Below are 15,808 nucleotides of genomic sequence, written 5' to 3' on the forward strand. Positions count from 1 at the left end.
TTACTGTCAACCTGGAACGTCGGCGGAAACCAGGAAGTGGAATCCAATTACAATGAAGAGTTGTTGACAGGTGAAGAAGCTTCCATTACGGTGGAGGACTTGAGGCTACTTGGTAGGGCGTCGCTTGGCTTCGGCGACCCGCTGCTCTCCGGAGTTGCGATTTGCTCGAGGAATCTTGGAAGCTGCGAGATTGGTGCCTGAGGCGTCTGCTCATCGATCGCAAAGCCTGTGTGGTCTGTGCACGAGCCGATGAACAGGGTTAGAGCTGCCCGCGTTTTCGCAGGACAGGACCTCTTTCAATTTTTTCCGGCCCAAGCAGAATCGCTCACGGCTGTCCTCCAAAACACACCACCTTGCTTGGTGCTGCCGTCTTTCATCAGCCAACCTGCTCTGACAGCAGCTACGGCATTAATTTCGGTGTCCCTGCCAATTGCCACTTTCATTGGCATCATCGTATCCTTTTTCCTCTTCCCGTCTCCCCATTGTTCGGCGCGTCTTGTCGTGTTCCGCCTCAAGGCTCGCAGACCGACCGATCGCGCAACTCCCAAAGAGGAGCCCCTTCCCAACCAGAACAGTCGCCGCCCAGTTCAACTTTGACGCGACGGACGACGCGCCCAAAGCTGAATGCACATGGCCGCGATCCAATTCTTCTGATTCGCATCCTGATTCGATAATCCCCATCCTTCTGTCTACCCACTTCGTCATCGTCGTCACGCGTCGAGTCTAGCTCCCACCAACGACATTATGGATCCGCCGTCCAAGAAGCGAAGCCTCTTCGGCTTAGGCTTTACCTCTTCAATTTTCCGCAGCTCTCCCGCCCCCACAGATAATCGGGATGCTAAGGCCGATGCATCCACGACACCTGCGGCGCCCGCACCCGCACACGCGCATCGCGAAGTCCACACGACCTCCGGGCCGCACAGCCCGATGAAGCGCGCATCCGAGTCGCAACTTGCATCTCGCAAGATCATCGGCAGGCCGCAAGGTCCATCAAGCAAGCTCTCACAGAGTATCTCTGCGTCGGAAATTCCACACCGGCCGCCCAGGCGGATGCCGGGCGACAACCCCAACAAGCCGCCGCCTTCCATGTCTGCGTCGGTAGCGTCGCACCCGCCGTCCAATATCATCCCGAAATCGACGAGCTTCTCTGGAATTACCTCGACGCCCCGTAATCTTTTCCGCTCCTCGGCTTTGTATGGGCGGCCAGGGGCGTCGACCTTCGCCCCTCGCCTGCCCCCCAATACCCTGAATCAGAGCTTCCCGCCCACAACGCCCGGGAAACCGCCTCGGGGGTCGACGCCGGATGTTAATGGTCGCATTCTTGCCAACACGACGTCTACCGAGCTGTTCAAGATGAGGATCCCGTCTCCGCCTCGCCATCTCACTGGCGAGATGTTGGCCAGAGAGGTTCCTGATGATCCGAACCGGTCTGGCTCCATCTATGCCGACGAATTCCTTGCGCATTACTGCCCGCCCGACTTGGATGAACACCAGAGGCGCCAGTTCTTCTGCATCCTGGACCTGCGACGGCTGAAATATGCTGCGGACGAAGTGTTCACCAAGAAGGACTGGAAGATCAACATTTTGAATTTCGCAAAGGAGTACGAGAAGAGTCGCAGTCTGATTATGTTGCGGTATGGCCTTTACGAGTTTAAGACGATCAGGGCGTCGGAGGCAGTGAAGAAGGAGTGGAAGCAAAAGCATGGCATTCCCCTCTCTGACGACGAGTGCGACGTTGTCCCCAAGACAAACGGAACGTCCAAGAGGAAGGCTGAGGAAGAGCTCACGCCGAACAGCAACACGCTCATGGCATCGGTTTCAGGCGCTAATAAACGTGTCCGCGCCCCGGAAAGCTCAGCTAGGAACAAGCGCAAGGCGGACGAGGAGCTCGATGAAAACCAGCCGGCGAAGCTTCAGAAGCCCGCCCCCGCACCCTCTGCCACCAAGTCCTTCTTCGAAAGCATTGCCAACAATGCCCAGTCCGCCGCTGCCACGAAACCCGTTGGCAAGAGCCTGTTGGCTCCAGGAACAGGCCCGACGCCCAATGGTGCCGTTGGCCGATCGCTCTTCGATACTGCCCCCAAGCCTGCCGCTGCTACTAGCAACATCTTTGGCCACCTATCTGACGGAAGCAAGGGTAGCGGCAACGAAGGAGCTGACGAAGAGAGCGAGACAAGCTCGAACGCGGAGGAAGAGGGCTCGGAAACCCAGGACGTCAGCCAGAGCGACGAGCAGGCGGCGAGCGGCGGTGTATCAACACCACAGTTCGTCGAAACCAAAAAGCCAACTACCAACGGCACGTCGAGTGCGTCCTCGGAAGCTGGGGAGAGCACGCAGGGCCGCAGCCTCTTTGACCGCATCACTCGAGATCCCGCTGGCCAGCCGGTCAGGAAGCTGTCCCCTGACGAGGGAATTCTCTTCGCTGCGCCGCCTTCGAAGGAACGATCTGCAAGCCCGGCCAAGGACCAGCCTGCCGCCGCCCCTGCCAACAACACTTGGAATGCCGGCACGCCGATCAAGTTTGCACCCACGTCGGCACCTGCCTTTGGGGCTGCGGCGCCTAAGCCTGCCGCCTCCTCTACCATCGACTTTGGCGCTAGAAAGCCTGAGCCTGCCTCTGAAACCCCCAAGGAAGCAGCCTCCCAGAACATCTTCGCGGCGCAAGCAAAGAGGGACGAGCCCCTTGCCCCGTCTGCTGCGCCCAATGGATCCACCCCTAATCTCTTCTCTTCGTTCGGGGCGAAGAGCGCCGATGCGTCTGCTGCCACCCCTCCTGTTTTTGGGGGACTGGGCACATCAGCCAACACCAGCACTTCTCTATTCGGTTCCGTCACCGCTGTCTTTGGTCAGCAGAAGGACAAGGAGGAAGCTAAGGACTCCAAGGCCGCCCCCGCAGCTACTGCTTCCCTGTTTGGCGCTCAGCCGACAACCACCGCTCCCGAAGCCCCAAAATCCAATCCCTTCCAGTCATCCACCGTGTTCGGCAGCCAGAACAAGACAGAGACGGCGCCGGCCACCCAGCCTCAGTTCGGCAGTCTGTTTGGCAAGGCCCAGACGACCGAGCCTCAGTCGGAGAAGCCAGCGCAGGCCACTGAGCCTCAGTTCGGTAGTTTGTTTGGTAAGACCCAGACGACCGAGACTAAGGCAGAGAACGCAGGGCCCTCTCTCTTCTCGGCCGCTGCGACGAAGCCCGCGGGCAGTCTTTTCGGCACGAGCCCGGCTCCGGCTGTCGCAAGCACTGAGGAGCCAGCTGCGAAGAAGTCTGCTTTCGGCAGCAATGATAACAAGTCGGGCGGCTCTTCGCTCTTCGGATCTGGAGCATCCACTCCTGCACCGGAGCCCACCGAGATCAAGAGCCTCTTTGGTGCTGCCAGCACGGCCGCGGCCCCTGCGACGGAGGCTAAGAGTCTCTTTGTCAACACGCCGGCTCCTCCCGCGACGCAGGCTAACAGTCTGTTTGGCGCGACAGCATCTGCTCCGGTCCAGGAGGCGAAGCCTCTCTTTGGCGGCGCCACCACTGTCGCGTCGAAGCCTCTGTTTGGGGGTCCCAGCACCAAATCGAAACCCCTATTTAGCGGTTTCAACACAGAAGCGAAGCCACTATTTGCAAACACAAGCTCTGAACAGAAGCCCTTGTTTGGCAGCACTGCTGGGGCTACCGAGTTGAAACCCGCAGGTCTGTTCGCCAATCCACCTGCCGCGACCCCAGCCGCATCAACTCCCAGCTTCACCTTTGGCGGATCTCAGACGGCTACTGCCCCCCAACCCACTGCACCACAGCCGAGTGGATCCATCTTCGGCACCGGAGGCAGTGCGTCGTTCACTTTCTCGCCGGGCGGTTCGGACGGGTCGACGATCAAGAATCCATTCGCTGCTGACGGCACTTACTCGGCCCCAACGTCCTTCAACTTTGGTAGTGGTGATGCTGCGCCATCGTCGTCCACGTCGTTTACTTTCGGCGCTGGTGCCGCGCCTTCCATCAGCTTCGGAGGTCCACCGGACAATGGCACTCAGCCCAACACCTCGTTTGGTGGGGGGTCGGGTTCGATTTTCAACTTCGGAGGGTCATCCCAGCCGAGCGGTGCTCCAGTTTTCTCGCAGAATCCCCCCGCAGCGACATCCATCTTCGGCAATAGTCTAGCTCCCGGTGGGGGAACCTCTACAGGTACAAGTAAGTTGTGTAATAGTCCGTCGCTCAAAACTATCATTAATATGCATTACTCAGACACCCCTTTTACATTCGGCGGAGCTTCAAGCTTGGCAACCACGCCGGCGGCGTCTACCCCGGAGCCGTCTGCCAATGCTGAAGATGGTCAAGGAACAAACGCTGACGGGGATGACGCACCACAGGAGCAAATTTCGCTAATCGCCGGCGGGCCGGGCGAGGAGGACGAGTCCGCCGTCCATGAAGTGCGGGCCAAGGCGGTAAAGCTCGTCACGGGCATCGACTCGGACGACGAGTCCGGCTCCAACGCGGCCAAGGCCAAGAACAAGAGCCCCTGGAAGGTTCAGGGCGTTGGGCCCCTGCGGTTGCTTAAACACAAGACCACAGGCGCGGTGCGGATGCTGCTGCGGGCGGAACCGCGCGGCCATGTGGCGCTCAACAAGGCGGTGCTGCCCGATTTTACCTACAAGGCCGACAACAAATATGTGAAGGTAACGACGGCGTCGGATGACGGCAAGGGCTTGGAAACGTGGATGCTTCAGGTCAAGACGCCTGCGGCGGCGCAGGCTCTTGCCGAGGCCTTGGAAGAGCACAAAAAGGCAAATAAGAAGTAATCTCGCCTCCGGGTGAGGGTCGGAGAGAAAAGAAGATCTTTAGGGAGGAAAGGGCATATGCAGTTGGCAGCGGGTATATACAAGGTAAGGTTATTATTAATTGGCTTTTTCTGCATCAGATGGTTCATGCAGGGTGTTTCTCCTGGGCAAGCATAGCATTGCTTTGGGTTATTTGTCGGGAAGGGCCGTGTCGACGGCCTTCGTTGTCGGAAAAGGAGAGACCAGACATCCGGGTCTTCTCAGGGGGCTGGGAAGATAGGTAGGATGATGGCGTATGTTGTATGGTATGCAGGGAGTTACTGGTTGGTGGTGAAGCGCGGGAAGAATGTCATTGTGGATAATTGAAGCACAGCATTGTGGTGTTTGGGCTGGTCGTCAGCTCATGTGATACATCTTGACTTCCAAGTTTCCCAAGCCAACCACACGTCAACTTTCATATTGGCATCGGCTCGCTTCAATCTGAATTTTCATTCTATATTATACAAGTACATGTCATCAAATGTATCAGTGCCCGGCAAATACCCGAAAACCGCCAAATCGTCCTATGTTCAGTCCCATCGATACCTCCCTCCCGGACTCGGTACACCAACCTGCTTCATCGAGGCGTCTAAGGTCCCGTTCCCACCACAGCCAGGTTCGTGCTGGCCTCGCCGCTTTTGAGAGCATTCCAAGTTCTTCAACCACTGAGTCTATATCCATGTCAGAAGGTATGCCCGCCTCCTGGTGATTGGTACGTCGTCCTCGCTTTTTTGTGCTGTGTGCCATCTCACCACCAACCCCATGAGCCACGAATCCTGGTTTCTGTTTCTTTTCCTTCCCAAGTCCTCTACCGATATATACTGTTACCCCCCCCCTTTCTTTTATACAGCTGCACTCCCCTACATCCGGGTCACCTGACAAGGCACGACCGGAGACGAAGTTTTCTAAACGAAAAGCTACACTCCGTTCCAGTAATGGTGGTACTCGTTAAGCCGCACCCAAATCCCGCGGAGCCATGCCGTTCACCGTCGAGTGCAGGCGCAGCGGCGGGAGCGAAGATGAGGGCGGCCTGTTCAGGGTTGAGTGGCGTGTCGTCGTTAGTTGCTGCCGCCACGGGAACCACAGGATGTTGGTGCTCGTCCGGAAGCGACGGCGGCGGCCATCGGTTGTTGGTGGATGTTGCGGTGTTGGTGCTTGGTCCGTGCTGGTCTTGGGGCCGGGGTTGGCCGATTGGCGTCGCTGCTTGCGGAAGTCGCTCCTCGCACTGCCGGTGTCTGCCTGAGCCGGGATGGTGACCTCAGCGTTCATACCGGGCCGGTGCTGTCCTCGCGGGCGGAAGGGGAGACGGGAGGCCCAGGTCGTCCGGCTCGACTTTGTACGGCGGCGGGGCCTCGCCGAGCTCGTTGAGCCCTTCCTCGCGCAGGCGGCGCAGCTCTTCATCGCGCTGCCGCTCAATGTAAGCTTGGATTGGCTGCTCGATGCCCCCGTCGTTCAACCCGGCGCCGGCTTCGAGGTCTGGCGCCGCCTGCCAACCATCTGCATCAAGCGGGGCACTGCGGATGGTGTTCCTCGCACCGGAGGAATGTTCAGCTCGTCTCTGCCTCCGCTCAGGGCGGCCAGGGAACCAGTTAAGGCCACAGAGAGCGACAGCGATGAGGGCGATGGAGCCGATGATGCCCATGGCAAGCAGCGCCTTGGCCACAGGGGTGTTTTCAGAGAGGATTGTGGAAGGCATGATGTTGAGACGGTCGCTTTGAGCTGTCGAGGAAGTGGAAGCTGGTCTTGGCGGAAGTGAAGGCGGAAGGCGTGTGCCGAATGTAAAAGAAAGGACAGCTCCGGTAATATAGTGAGCAGGTCCCCTGAATGGTTTCCCCGGCGCGAGGAAACACAGGGAGTCTTGAGAGGGAGGGGGGGAGGGGGGGGGTTTTCCCCGTGGGGGAAGGGGGGAGGGGGAGGTTTTACGAAGTACACGGTATTGAATCTTAAATGGTTGGAACTGCTCGTTCTTGTCTCTCTTTTTCCCGTACGGCGTCTGGTGTCGAAAGTGGTAGGACTGGCGGAGATTTGAGACGAGGAGTGTCATACGCGACGGTCAACAGACGTCTTATATAGCCCCGAACTACGCCGGGTGATTCACGATCGTACGTGCGCTTCATGCAAGTACAACCTTTTAACTTCAGCAGGTAAACATAAATCTGCAGGTTGACGACAATTTTGAACTACAACCGGCAGAGGACGAAAACAAGACGTCATTCAGAAGCTGCTGGTTCCAACTCGAATACGGGAATGGATGGCGCGTCCCTAGCACTTATTAGCCCCTTATTTCCATTTTCTTATCTCACCTCTCCGAAGCTCGCCATACGAACATGTCATCCGAGGCCACACGTTGGCCTCTGCCAGTGGTGCCTCCGGGCGAGAAGGCACAGACTTGCTGCCGTGATGAATGTCTAGATACAACGTATGCGTCGCCAAAGAACCTGTGGAACTCGGGTTTATGTGAGATAGCTACCGAGCTTTGGCGTTCAAAGCCACTCGAGGGCTCGAGGCATGTTATGGGTGATTAGCATACGCGTACTGTTCGCATACTGCAGGCTCAACCATGTCTGTGTCGAACGCATGCATACATGTGAGAACAACGCCCACCAGGACCACCGGGCCCACGACCGAGCGGCTACCATGGCGCCGCATTCGCGCATGATGCAACTACGCTCATATACCCGCATTACCTCTGGAGGTCACGACGTTCGTAGTCCTGTCCGTGTCAAGCGTGTAAGTGGTGGAGGTCCCTCGGAGTTGGGGTGGATGCTTTCCTCCGAAACGGATCAGAACAAGCTGGATACCATCAGTAAGGTTGAAACGATTCTTGACGCAACTTAACCATCATGATCCATGGGTCACCGGGACTTCATATACTAGCCCTCCCGTTAAACACCGTGTCTCTTTTGATCAGGGGAGCGACTTGTTGTCGGGAACTCAAGCATATGCAGCAAGTCAAAATGCATTGAAAAGAAGTTGACTTGCATAGAAACACGCCTACATCGGTCATTACGAACACCTGTCATTCTTGGAGTGCCCCTTGAAGCCGGTCGAGACTGAGGATTCATGTATTGAAGCAGTCACGTTGCTGAGGGCCTTCCAGGTTGTTTCCTACCGTACAGAGCCTCGAGAGCGTACCCGGCATCGCACGGTTGGGCCCGGCACTCGTTTCGCGAAAGTGGATTCACGCACGGTACACGTACCTAGCGTACATACGGTAACGTAAGGTACCTTACAGAACAAAGACACACGTCCGAGTGCATGGAAGCAAGCAGGTCTCCGGCTCCTTTCATCAACATCGCACCGCGATTTCCAACTGTCCCTAACCCACTGCACTTCGTTCTTTTCACGTCGTTCATCTACAAAACAAGACTTGACAAACATGGTTAAGGCCGTTAGGGGTAGGCATAGACAGACTGGACAACATATTTCATCTATTCACTTCTTGATTACAAGGCTGACGTATCTTACTCCCTACAAGGCGTGCTCATCGAGTGCGAGCCGGCCATTAAGTCCATCCTGGTCCATATCGACAGCACCCACCACCACGAATTCATTATTGAGGATCTCGACGAGACACACCTTTTCGTAAAGGAAGCCATGCTACACATACTTAAGCAGAAGCTCGAGGAGGTGAGTCTTGTTGCGAAAAGGAACCGTTCCATCCCAGATTCCGCGCCTGACCCGATTCTGCCACCAGCGTCTCAAGGAGACATACCGCCCGGAGGAACCTCTGGAGGATAGTGATTAGAAGATCCAACGGGGAATTGGATTGGGTTTTCCTTGAATCACCACTCGCGAAAAGCATTGAGGGCACGTTTTGGCTGAATCGCCTTGGCGCCCCGGGAGTCGGGGTCTAAGCTTGCTTCTCACATGGCATGCGGCGAGGAAATGGACAGCGGATGCCGCTGGCCTCATACGACTAATGACGCTTATGATCTATTAATAGGTCGCATCGCGGGTGATAGTGGTCTCAGTGTTATAGCACAAGGGATTGGTATCCAAGGTTGATACTCAGAGCTTCGAGAATGTGGGCTTTCTCTTCTGGAGACCCGACGTCAAAGCCTTTGTGAGGTCGTCGGTCTGGAGGGCGGCGGCATTCCACACGCCCGTATACCGCAGATCTGCAGGCCATTAGTAGTCACTCCAAGCAATCACAAATGGAGAGTTGGCAAGGCAAAAGCGGTTACATACTGTCCTCAACCGTATGATCCCGGCTGTGATTCAACAGCTCCTTGGTGCCCTGCACTGCCACGGGGCTCTTGGATGCGATGAACCGGGCCGTCTCGACCGCGGCAGCCAGCGCGGCGCCCTTCGACTCGTGCACCTGGCTGACGAAGCCGACGGCGAGCGCCTCGGCCGCGCCAAAGTCGCGCGCCGTGAGGCACACGTCCTTGACCCACGACTGGCTGCCCACCGCCTTGGGCAGCCGCGCGAGCGTGCCAATGTCGGCCGCCAGCCCAATGTCGACCTCCTTGACGGCGAACCGCGTGTCTTTGGCGCACACGCGAACGTCGGCGCAGCACGAGATGTCGATCGCCAGGCCGATCGAGATGCCGTGCATGACGCAGATGACGGCTGTTTCTCCCGCGCCGAGATAAAAAGTCTCCTGCATTAGCCCACTATCCGCCCAGACAGTTCTGAGATGAGATGCCCCCTTTGAGATACCTCCATACAGAGATCAATCAGAGACAGGCAGAAAGGAATTCCCTCGAAAGTCAACAACAAAAAAAGGAAGAACAAAAAACCTACGCTTCTCACACCGCTCCACCGCCGAGATACACTCCTGAAACTCGGCTATATGCCTCCGCAGCCGCGCCGCCTTCCTCGCCCCGTCCTCCTCCTTCGCAGTAACAGAAGAAGAGGAGAGCACTCCGTTCTCGCCGTCGCCGCCGGCGGCCGCCATGACGTCCAGCCCGGCCGTGAAGGCGCGGTCGCCGGCGCCCGAGAGCACGACGGCGCGCACGTCCGGGTCCGACGACAACTGCCGGAACACGGAGCGCAGCTCCAGCCACATGGCCTCGTGGAAGGCGTTGAGCTTGGCCGGCCGGTTGATCTCGACGTGCGCCACGAAGGGCGCCGGGGTGGTGATGAGGAAGTGTTGGTAATTGGAGTAGGTGGAGGCTGGTTGTTGGGGTTGGGGTTGGGTGGCCATGGTTTCGATGTCTCTGGTAGGTTTTGAGATGGGTGGTGAATTACTAGTAAGGTACTTTCCGCTGTATTGGGGGATGTGAAGTCTGCTGTGGGATGGCCGGTGAGGGTGGAAATGGATGTTGTAGTCCGTGGTCAGGTAAGACTGGGTATGGATTGTCCTCTTTCGTTCGTTGTTGTTGTTGTTGTCGTCGTCGTTCATCTAATCACGGTGGTTGTGGATCATTGGACAATTTATCTGCCAGGGTTAGGATCTGTGAAGATGCCATCAGGGGACAATAGACATGTAGATTGGAGTTGCCGAGGCCCAACGCAGCGCGGGCTAATGCCAGAAGCGGGCCGACGCCGAAGCTGGGGAAGCCATGTTCAACCGGCCTGGGTACCTGCTGCTGAAGCTGTTTGTGGGTCTAACATGTGAAGAAACGGCGTGCTATCCACGGCGTTATTTCCGTAATTACAGGTAGAGCCTCTGTAAGGTACGGAAGTGCGAAAGCAACCGAACTTCTCATCGTTCGGTTCTCAAAACACCAACAACCCCAGGGACGACTGATGCCGGTTTTTGTTAGTCCATGCCCCTCCTATCTCCTCCTGTATATTTCTTTTGTTTCCGAACATAATTCTAAAGATCGGCTACCTGAGCGGCGCTTCTCAATCAAAGCAGTGCCGTCTTTTGGGCCTCCTGTGTCTGTATTCCCTATTGCGGCACATCTTCGACAAGGACAGCGACCATCCAAACTTCGCGCCGTTGAGATGAACGGGCAGTTTCCAAGACTCGATTGCCAATGATGATGACATACAGACTGCCCTCTCTATGAAGCACCGTCATTCTTCTACCGATTCGGTTCCACCAATCCATGTCCCGCCGTCTCAGGCAACGCATGGCCCACACTTGCATTCTGGCTGTTGGAAGCGGCGCTTGGACTGGGTGTGTGCCAAGGTGGCGCCGCAATCGCATAACTACCCCAGGCGCGCTACTGCAACTTTGCCGTTGTTTCTTCTGCCCCTGGATCGTCTTTGGTGATCCATCACTTCAAACTGCAAATCAGTCTGGCCCCCTTCAAGTCATTGGGAGAAGGCAGTTTGGCGTCGATGTTCCATATTCTGCCCTCACAATGGTTCTCTCGTTTTCCTGTTGAACCGAGCTGGCCCGTTCGATGCTATTTGAAGGGACCCACCACCAGAGAGCGTTCACCCTTCGTCGGCACCGAAACCTGCCAGAAGCACAGGGCAGGCGCTGGACCGAGTTCTTACTAACCGAGATCATCCTTGCCAGCGGTCATCCTGACAACGAGATTTTTCTCGATTCGCCTTTGTAAACAAATACCTAGTGATACCCAAATTTGTTATGTCTTCGCCGTTGCTATGTGCAAGGTGTGATCGAAGGCACCACCCATAGCCCACTTTGAGGGCCCAATAACGGCAATCCACGCGCCCCCTCGCCCCGTAGACTGCTCCCCCAATCAGCGACGGAAGCCCGCAGTGCCGCCCGCCGCGCCGACGAACGTTCAGCCCCGTCGAACTCCCATCATACGTGGTCTTGCCACGAACGGCTACCCCCCCATTCTCGAAGTGCTCCGTGCCACCTCGAGCAACCGCCGAGATACAACACCCCTCAAATCAGATCCAACACCCTGCTTCAGCGCAGTGATACATACCTGGATCATGGGAGTGACACCACGCCGTGTGCCGTCTGCTTTTCACGTTTCCCTGCCGTTTGCCGGTCCCGTCTGCTAAGAGTTGGCTGCCTACCTTGGTCCTCGCCCCTGGCCAGTCCCACGACCTGATCTGGGCCTGATTTTTGCGACAGCCACACTTAACGCCTCCTCTGCCGGCACACGAACAAGCCTTCCTCCCTTCTTAGCGGCTCTTCGTCGATCTTGGTAGCCGGAAATTCAACAACCACCGTCTTGACTCGTTGCTCTTGACCCTTATCAAACCGTCCCTCCAGACGCTTCCGTGCAGCAACTGGGCTGCTCCCGAGGGACAACCATGGCTGCGGCTAATCCCAACAGGCCCGAGGTGGGCGATATTTTGATCGTTATTCGTGAGTTGCCCAGACATTATTGCCTCAATCGGCCTCGATTGCATCTCGGCCGTGCTCGGTCCTTGCTGTGGATAAGAACAGTTGCTGATCATGCGTGTCCTTTCCTTCGCAGACGACTTCGAAGCCCGAAGTTCCGACGAGTTGACCCTGGCGAAAGGCGACCGTGTAGAGCTACTGGAGCGCGACGACGAGTTCGGAGATGGGTGGTTTCTGGGCAAGCACCTGGTCAATGGAAACAGTGGCCTCTTCCCAGAAGGTCCGTTGGCAGCGCGAGATCTTCGCCGCGTCCGTGGCTGACAAGTCCTAGTGTATACGCGACCAGCGCCGAAACCGCCTGCCAGTGCCCCGGTATTCTCACTCCCGAAGCAGCCTCTTACCCCCCTGGCCGAGGTCTTCAACGAGCAGACAACTCCCGCCGGGAGTCCGCCCGTCGAGCAGAAAACGAATGCCGCCGCGCCTGAGCCACAACCCGTGCCGGCCGCGCTTCCCCTTAGCTCCTTCAAGTCCACGACTGTCGCCGCCAGCCCACCACCTCCGGCCAGCAGTGTGCCGCCTAATGTAGGCTCTGGCCTCGGCAACACGACCCGGCCCAGCACAAGCGCGGACAGCCACGTCCTGCACGAGACGCTGAACGTCATCAATGAGCACATCACAGACTTCAACTCACCATCAGGCAACGCATCGCTTCGGAATGGCAACGACTCCGGCAGCGAGTACAGCTCGCATATGGACAACCGCGTCTCGTACATCCAGGGGGAGGAGACGGACGAAGAGGAGGAGACGGTTCACACCCGCCAGGAGGTGGAATCATGGAATGCCGACCAGGTGGCCGAGTATCTCTTCACGGCCGGCGTAGAGAAACACCATTGCGAGGTTTTCCGGGACCAGGAAATCACGGGTGAGGTGCTCCTTGGAATGGATCAGACATCAGTCTTCATCAAAGCGCTTGACTTGGGATCCGTGGGGAGAAGATTGAAAACGTGGCAGAAGATTAAGCAGCTCCAGGACGAGGTGGTCGGGCAGGCGACGAGGACAGGCAGAAATACGCAGACGTATGGGAGCGATGCAGGGTCGGATGCCGGCAGGGTCCGGAGCCGGACAAATACCATCACGAGCTCGGGCCCGCGGTTTGCACCTCTCAACGAGACATCTCTTTCGGTCATGACCAAACGCCTGTCGCAAACGCCGAAGCTGGAACCGTATGAGCCCGTGTCACCCGTTTCGCCTCTGATAGAAAGCCCGACCCGCACGTACCACGACAAACGGCCATCGGCTGCATCCGTCCGAGATTTGCACCATTCGCGCCGCCACTCGTCAACAGATTTCCGGATCCCGGGCACAACCCTTAATCTTTCGTCGGCAGCTCAAAAGGCGCCGCTCAACAGCAATTTTGCGCGACAAGACGCTTCACACAAGAAGCAGCCGTCATTTGACCGCAATTGGACTCTGGGAAGTGCCACTGCTTACTCGCCGCGTCCCCTCTCCTCTGCAGGTCACCATGACGCAATGACTGGGCAAGGTGCAGAGCTCCAGGATTCGGCCGTTGACCTTGACCGCGGCTACTTTTCGGGCACCGATGCCGATGGCCGGCGGCGCAACGTTCTGAAGAAGCGCGATAGTGTCCAATCCCCAAAACCGAGCTACGCAGAGGAACAGCGAGTACGCAGCGGCACTGCATTGTCCAGGCACTCAAGGCTCAGCAGCGTGGACTCGGTGCGCGATTCGGCACTTTCGCCTGCCGCGCAAAAGTACTACGGCGTTTCTAAACGCTCGCCCTCCGTCGCGACCACCGATTCGCTGCGGCACGTCTCGGGCTCCAAAGAAGCCATGAATCCTACTGTCACCAGACTGGACAGCAATGCGTCGGACCAATCCCGCTCGTCACCCAGGTCTGCCATCAAGCGGCTGAGCCAAGTTAACCATCCGGACTTCAACGTGGCCATGATGCTGCGAAGCGGACTCGGAGGATTGCGCGCAGCCTCGGACGCGATTACGGGTAGTGAACGAGCCAAGCTGTCACCGATTGAGAATTCGCCCATCAAGGAATCGCCCATGTACTCGCCGGCGCGCACTGGGTCTAGCACGCCCTCAGGCGGCCCGAGTTTCGAGCTCGATTTGCCCGACGCCGCCAAGAGCCCGAGCACGGCCACGACTGCAGCTAGCCGGACCAGCCGCAAGAAGACGAAGCAGGAGACCAGTGCTTACCAGCGCGGCCTCCAAAAGATTAGCCCTCGAGAAGCCATGAAGGATGCTGACTACAGCGGCTGGATGAAGAAGAGGAGCGCCAACCTCATGACGACGTGGAAGGCTCGGCTCTTTGTCCTCAAGGGCAGGCGCCTGGCGTACTACTACTCCGAGGATGACGACCAGGAGCGGGGGCTGATTGACATCTCGTTCCACCGGGTCCTCCCGGCGGACAACGAGCGGCTCACGGGTCTCCACGCGACGCTGACGGGCGTCTCGAGCACGCCGGCCATGCCGGCCGGCAGCCACATGACGACGTCGGCCGCGGCCGACGCGGAACGCGATCCCGTCAAGGAGTCGGATCACATCTTCATCTTCAAGCTCGTCCCGCCGCGCGCGGGGCTCTCGCGCGCCGTCAACTTCACCAAGCCCACGGTGCACTACTTTGCCGTGCCCAACATCAAGCAGGGACGGCTGTGGATGGCGGCGCTGATGAAGGCGACCATCGACCGCGACGACACGCAGCCCATCACGACCACGTACCAGCAAAAGACCATTTCGCTAGCGAAAGCACGGCAGATGCGGCACCGGCCGCCCGCACTTATGAATCTGGAGGACAACGGTAACGAAAACGAGGTCGGGAATCACGGCGACGAGAAGGAGATGGGCGGCCCGCTTTCCAAGACGGATCCCAACGGTCTCGGCATTGTGTATGGCCAGGTCGACAGCGCGCCGCCCGTGGTGGCTGGAATGGATAAGTTTGGGCTAGCAGCAGCAGCGCGGCAGCATCCCGAGAGCGCTGGCAGGACGAGTGGGGTTGGTGGGTTGGGCGCGCTGGGAGCGGGCGACAAGGACACGTCGTCATTGCTGCCGCAGAGCGCTTAGGTGGGCTCTGGATTGCACTCTTGATGCATGCGGAATTCCTGCAAAAGCTGGATTTGGTTGTCTATTTGCCCTATCAGGCAATGACTGACTCGCTTTTTTTTTCCTCTCTGTACGCTGTTGATTCTTCCCTTATTCGCGCGTGCATTGTATTTTAGGTGGCCTAACAAATACCCTCTTGATTATATATACTGTGACTGACACTGTTTTTTTACTTTATATTAAAACTTTATCTTTCTGACATATCAAGTTAATGTATTATGTATTTCTAAAGGCAGGTAGGAGAAGATTAAGCATTGCGGTAGCGCATTATTAACTCCTTTCTTTCTTGTTTTAGATACTATATAGGTGATAGGAGGTAAGTCTTGAAATAGCCTATCGGCTAAGGCTAGTTGCATATTATTTAGTTTCTTCTTCAGTATTTGCGCTTCTCTATAACGTACTTGCATAACGAGTGGCGCAGCATAACGAGTGGCGCACTTTCTTCCTCCAACAACCACCTAACTTCATCACGAAATTTCTTCCACAACACAACATGGAATCTCTTCCAAAAGAAAGTCGTATGATCCTTGCGCTCGAAGCTCTTAAAAATGACCCTAATCTTTCCGTACGAAAAGCTGCTACAATCTACGAGATACCCGAAACCTCGCTCCGTCACCGACGCGCCGGAAAGCAACCACGACGCGAATTACCTGCCAACCTTCGGAAATTGACCGACTTGGAAGAAAAAGTCCTTCTTGAGAGGGTACTCGA

At 57.1% G+C, this 15,808-nt stretch overlaps 5 protein-coding genes across 5 annotated transcripts; 3 read left to right on the forward strand and 2 right to left on the reverse strand.

Moving 5' to 3' along the window:
* Nucleotides 1-744: 744 nt before the first annotated feature.
* Nucleotides 745-4,779, forward strand: N657DRAFT_657220 (uncharacterized protein; the record flags this gene model as incomplete). The annotated part of the gene is made up of 3 exons (XM_062794787.1): nucleotides 745-2,385; nucleotides 4,015-4,171; nucleotides 4,226-4,779. The coding sequence occupies 3 exons, from the start codon at nucleotides 745-747 to the stop codon at nucleotides 4,777-4,779; spliced, it is 2,352 nt and encodes a 783-aa protein (XP_062646166.1).
* A 966-nt stretch (nucleotides 4,780-5,745) lies between these two features.
* N657DRAFT_682168 (uncharacterized protein) lies at nucleotides 5,746-6,493 on the reverse strand (the record flags this gene model as incomplete). The annotated part of the gene is made up of 2 exons (XM_062796461.1): nucleotides 5,746-6,022; nucleotides 6,069-6,493. 2 exons carry the CDS (start codon nucleotides 6,491-6,493, stop codon nucleotides 5,746-5,748), a joined length of 702 nt encoding a protein of 233 aa, XP_062646167.1.
* A 1,604-nt stretch (nucleotides 6,494-8,097) lies between these two features.
* N657DRAFT_647086 (nucleotide excision repair, TFIIH, subunit) lies at nucleotides 8,098-8,916 on the forward strand. The gene is made up of 3 exons (XM_062793252.1): nucleotides 8,098-8,195; nucleotides 8,276-8,427; nucleotides 8,495-8,916. Exons 1-3 carry the CDS (start codon nucleotides 8,177-8,179, stop codon nucleotides 8,543-8,545), a joined length of 222 nt encoding a protein of 73 aa, XP_062646168.1. The 5' UTR covers nucleotides 8,098-8,176; the 3' UTR covers nucleotides 8,546-8,916.
* On the reverse strand, nucleotides 8,364-10,120 carry N657DRAFT_664967 (ClpP/crotonase). Its single transcript, XM_062795271.1, has 4 exons — nucleotides 9,668-10,120; nucleotides 9,547-9,631; nucleotides 8,989-9,372; nucleotides 8,364-8,918 (listed from the first exon to the last, which is right to left on the reverse strand). Exons 1-4 carry the CDS (start codon nucleotides 9,947-9,949, stop codon nucleotides 8,809-8,811), a joined length of 861 nt encoding a protein of 286 aa, XP_062646169.1. The 5' UTR covers nucleotides 9,950-10,120; the 3' UTR covers nucleotides 8,364-8,808.
* A 1,418-nt stretch (nucleotides 10,121-11,538) lies between these two features.
* On the forward strand, nucleotides 11,539-15,257 carry N657DRAFT_647089 (uncharacterized protein). Its single transcript, XM_062793253.1, has 3 exons — nucleotides 11,539-11,989; nucleotides 12,102-12,245; nucleotides 12,297-15,257. The coding sequence occupies exons 1-3, from the start codon at nucleotides 11,935-11,937 to the stop codon at nucleotides 15,056-15,058; spliced, it is 2,961 nt and encodes a 986-aa protein (XP_062646170.1). The 5' UTR covers nucleotides 11,539-11,934; the 3' UTR covers nucleotides 15,059-15,257.
* The last annotated feature ends 551 nt before the right edge of the window (nucleotides 15,258-15,808 follow it).

The sequence above is a fragment of the Parathielavia appendiculata genome (genome assembly GCF_033297405.1).
Source record: "Parathielavia appendiculata strain CBS 731.68 unplaced genomic scaffold N657scaffold_9, whole genome shotgun sequence".
NCBI lineage: Eukaryota > Fungi > Ascomycota > Sordariomycetes > Sordariales > Chaetomiaceae > Parathielavia > Parathielavia appendiculata.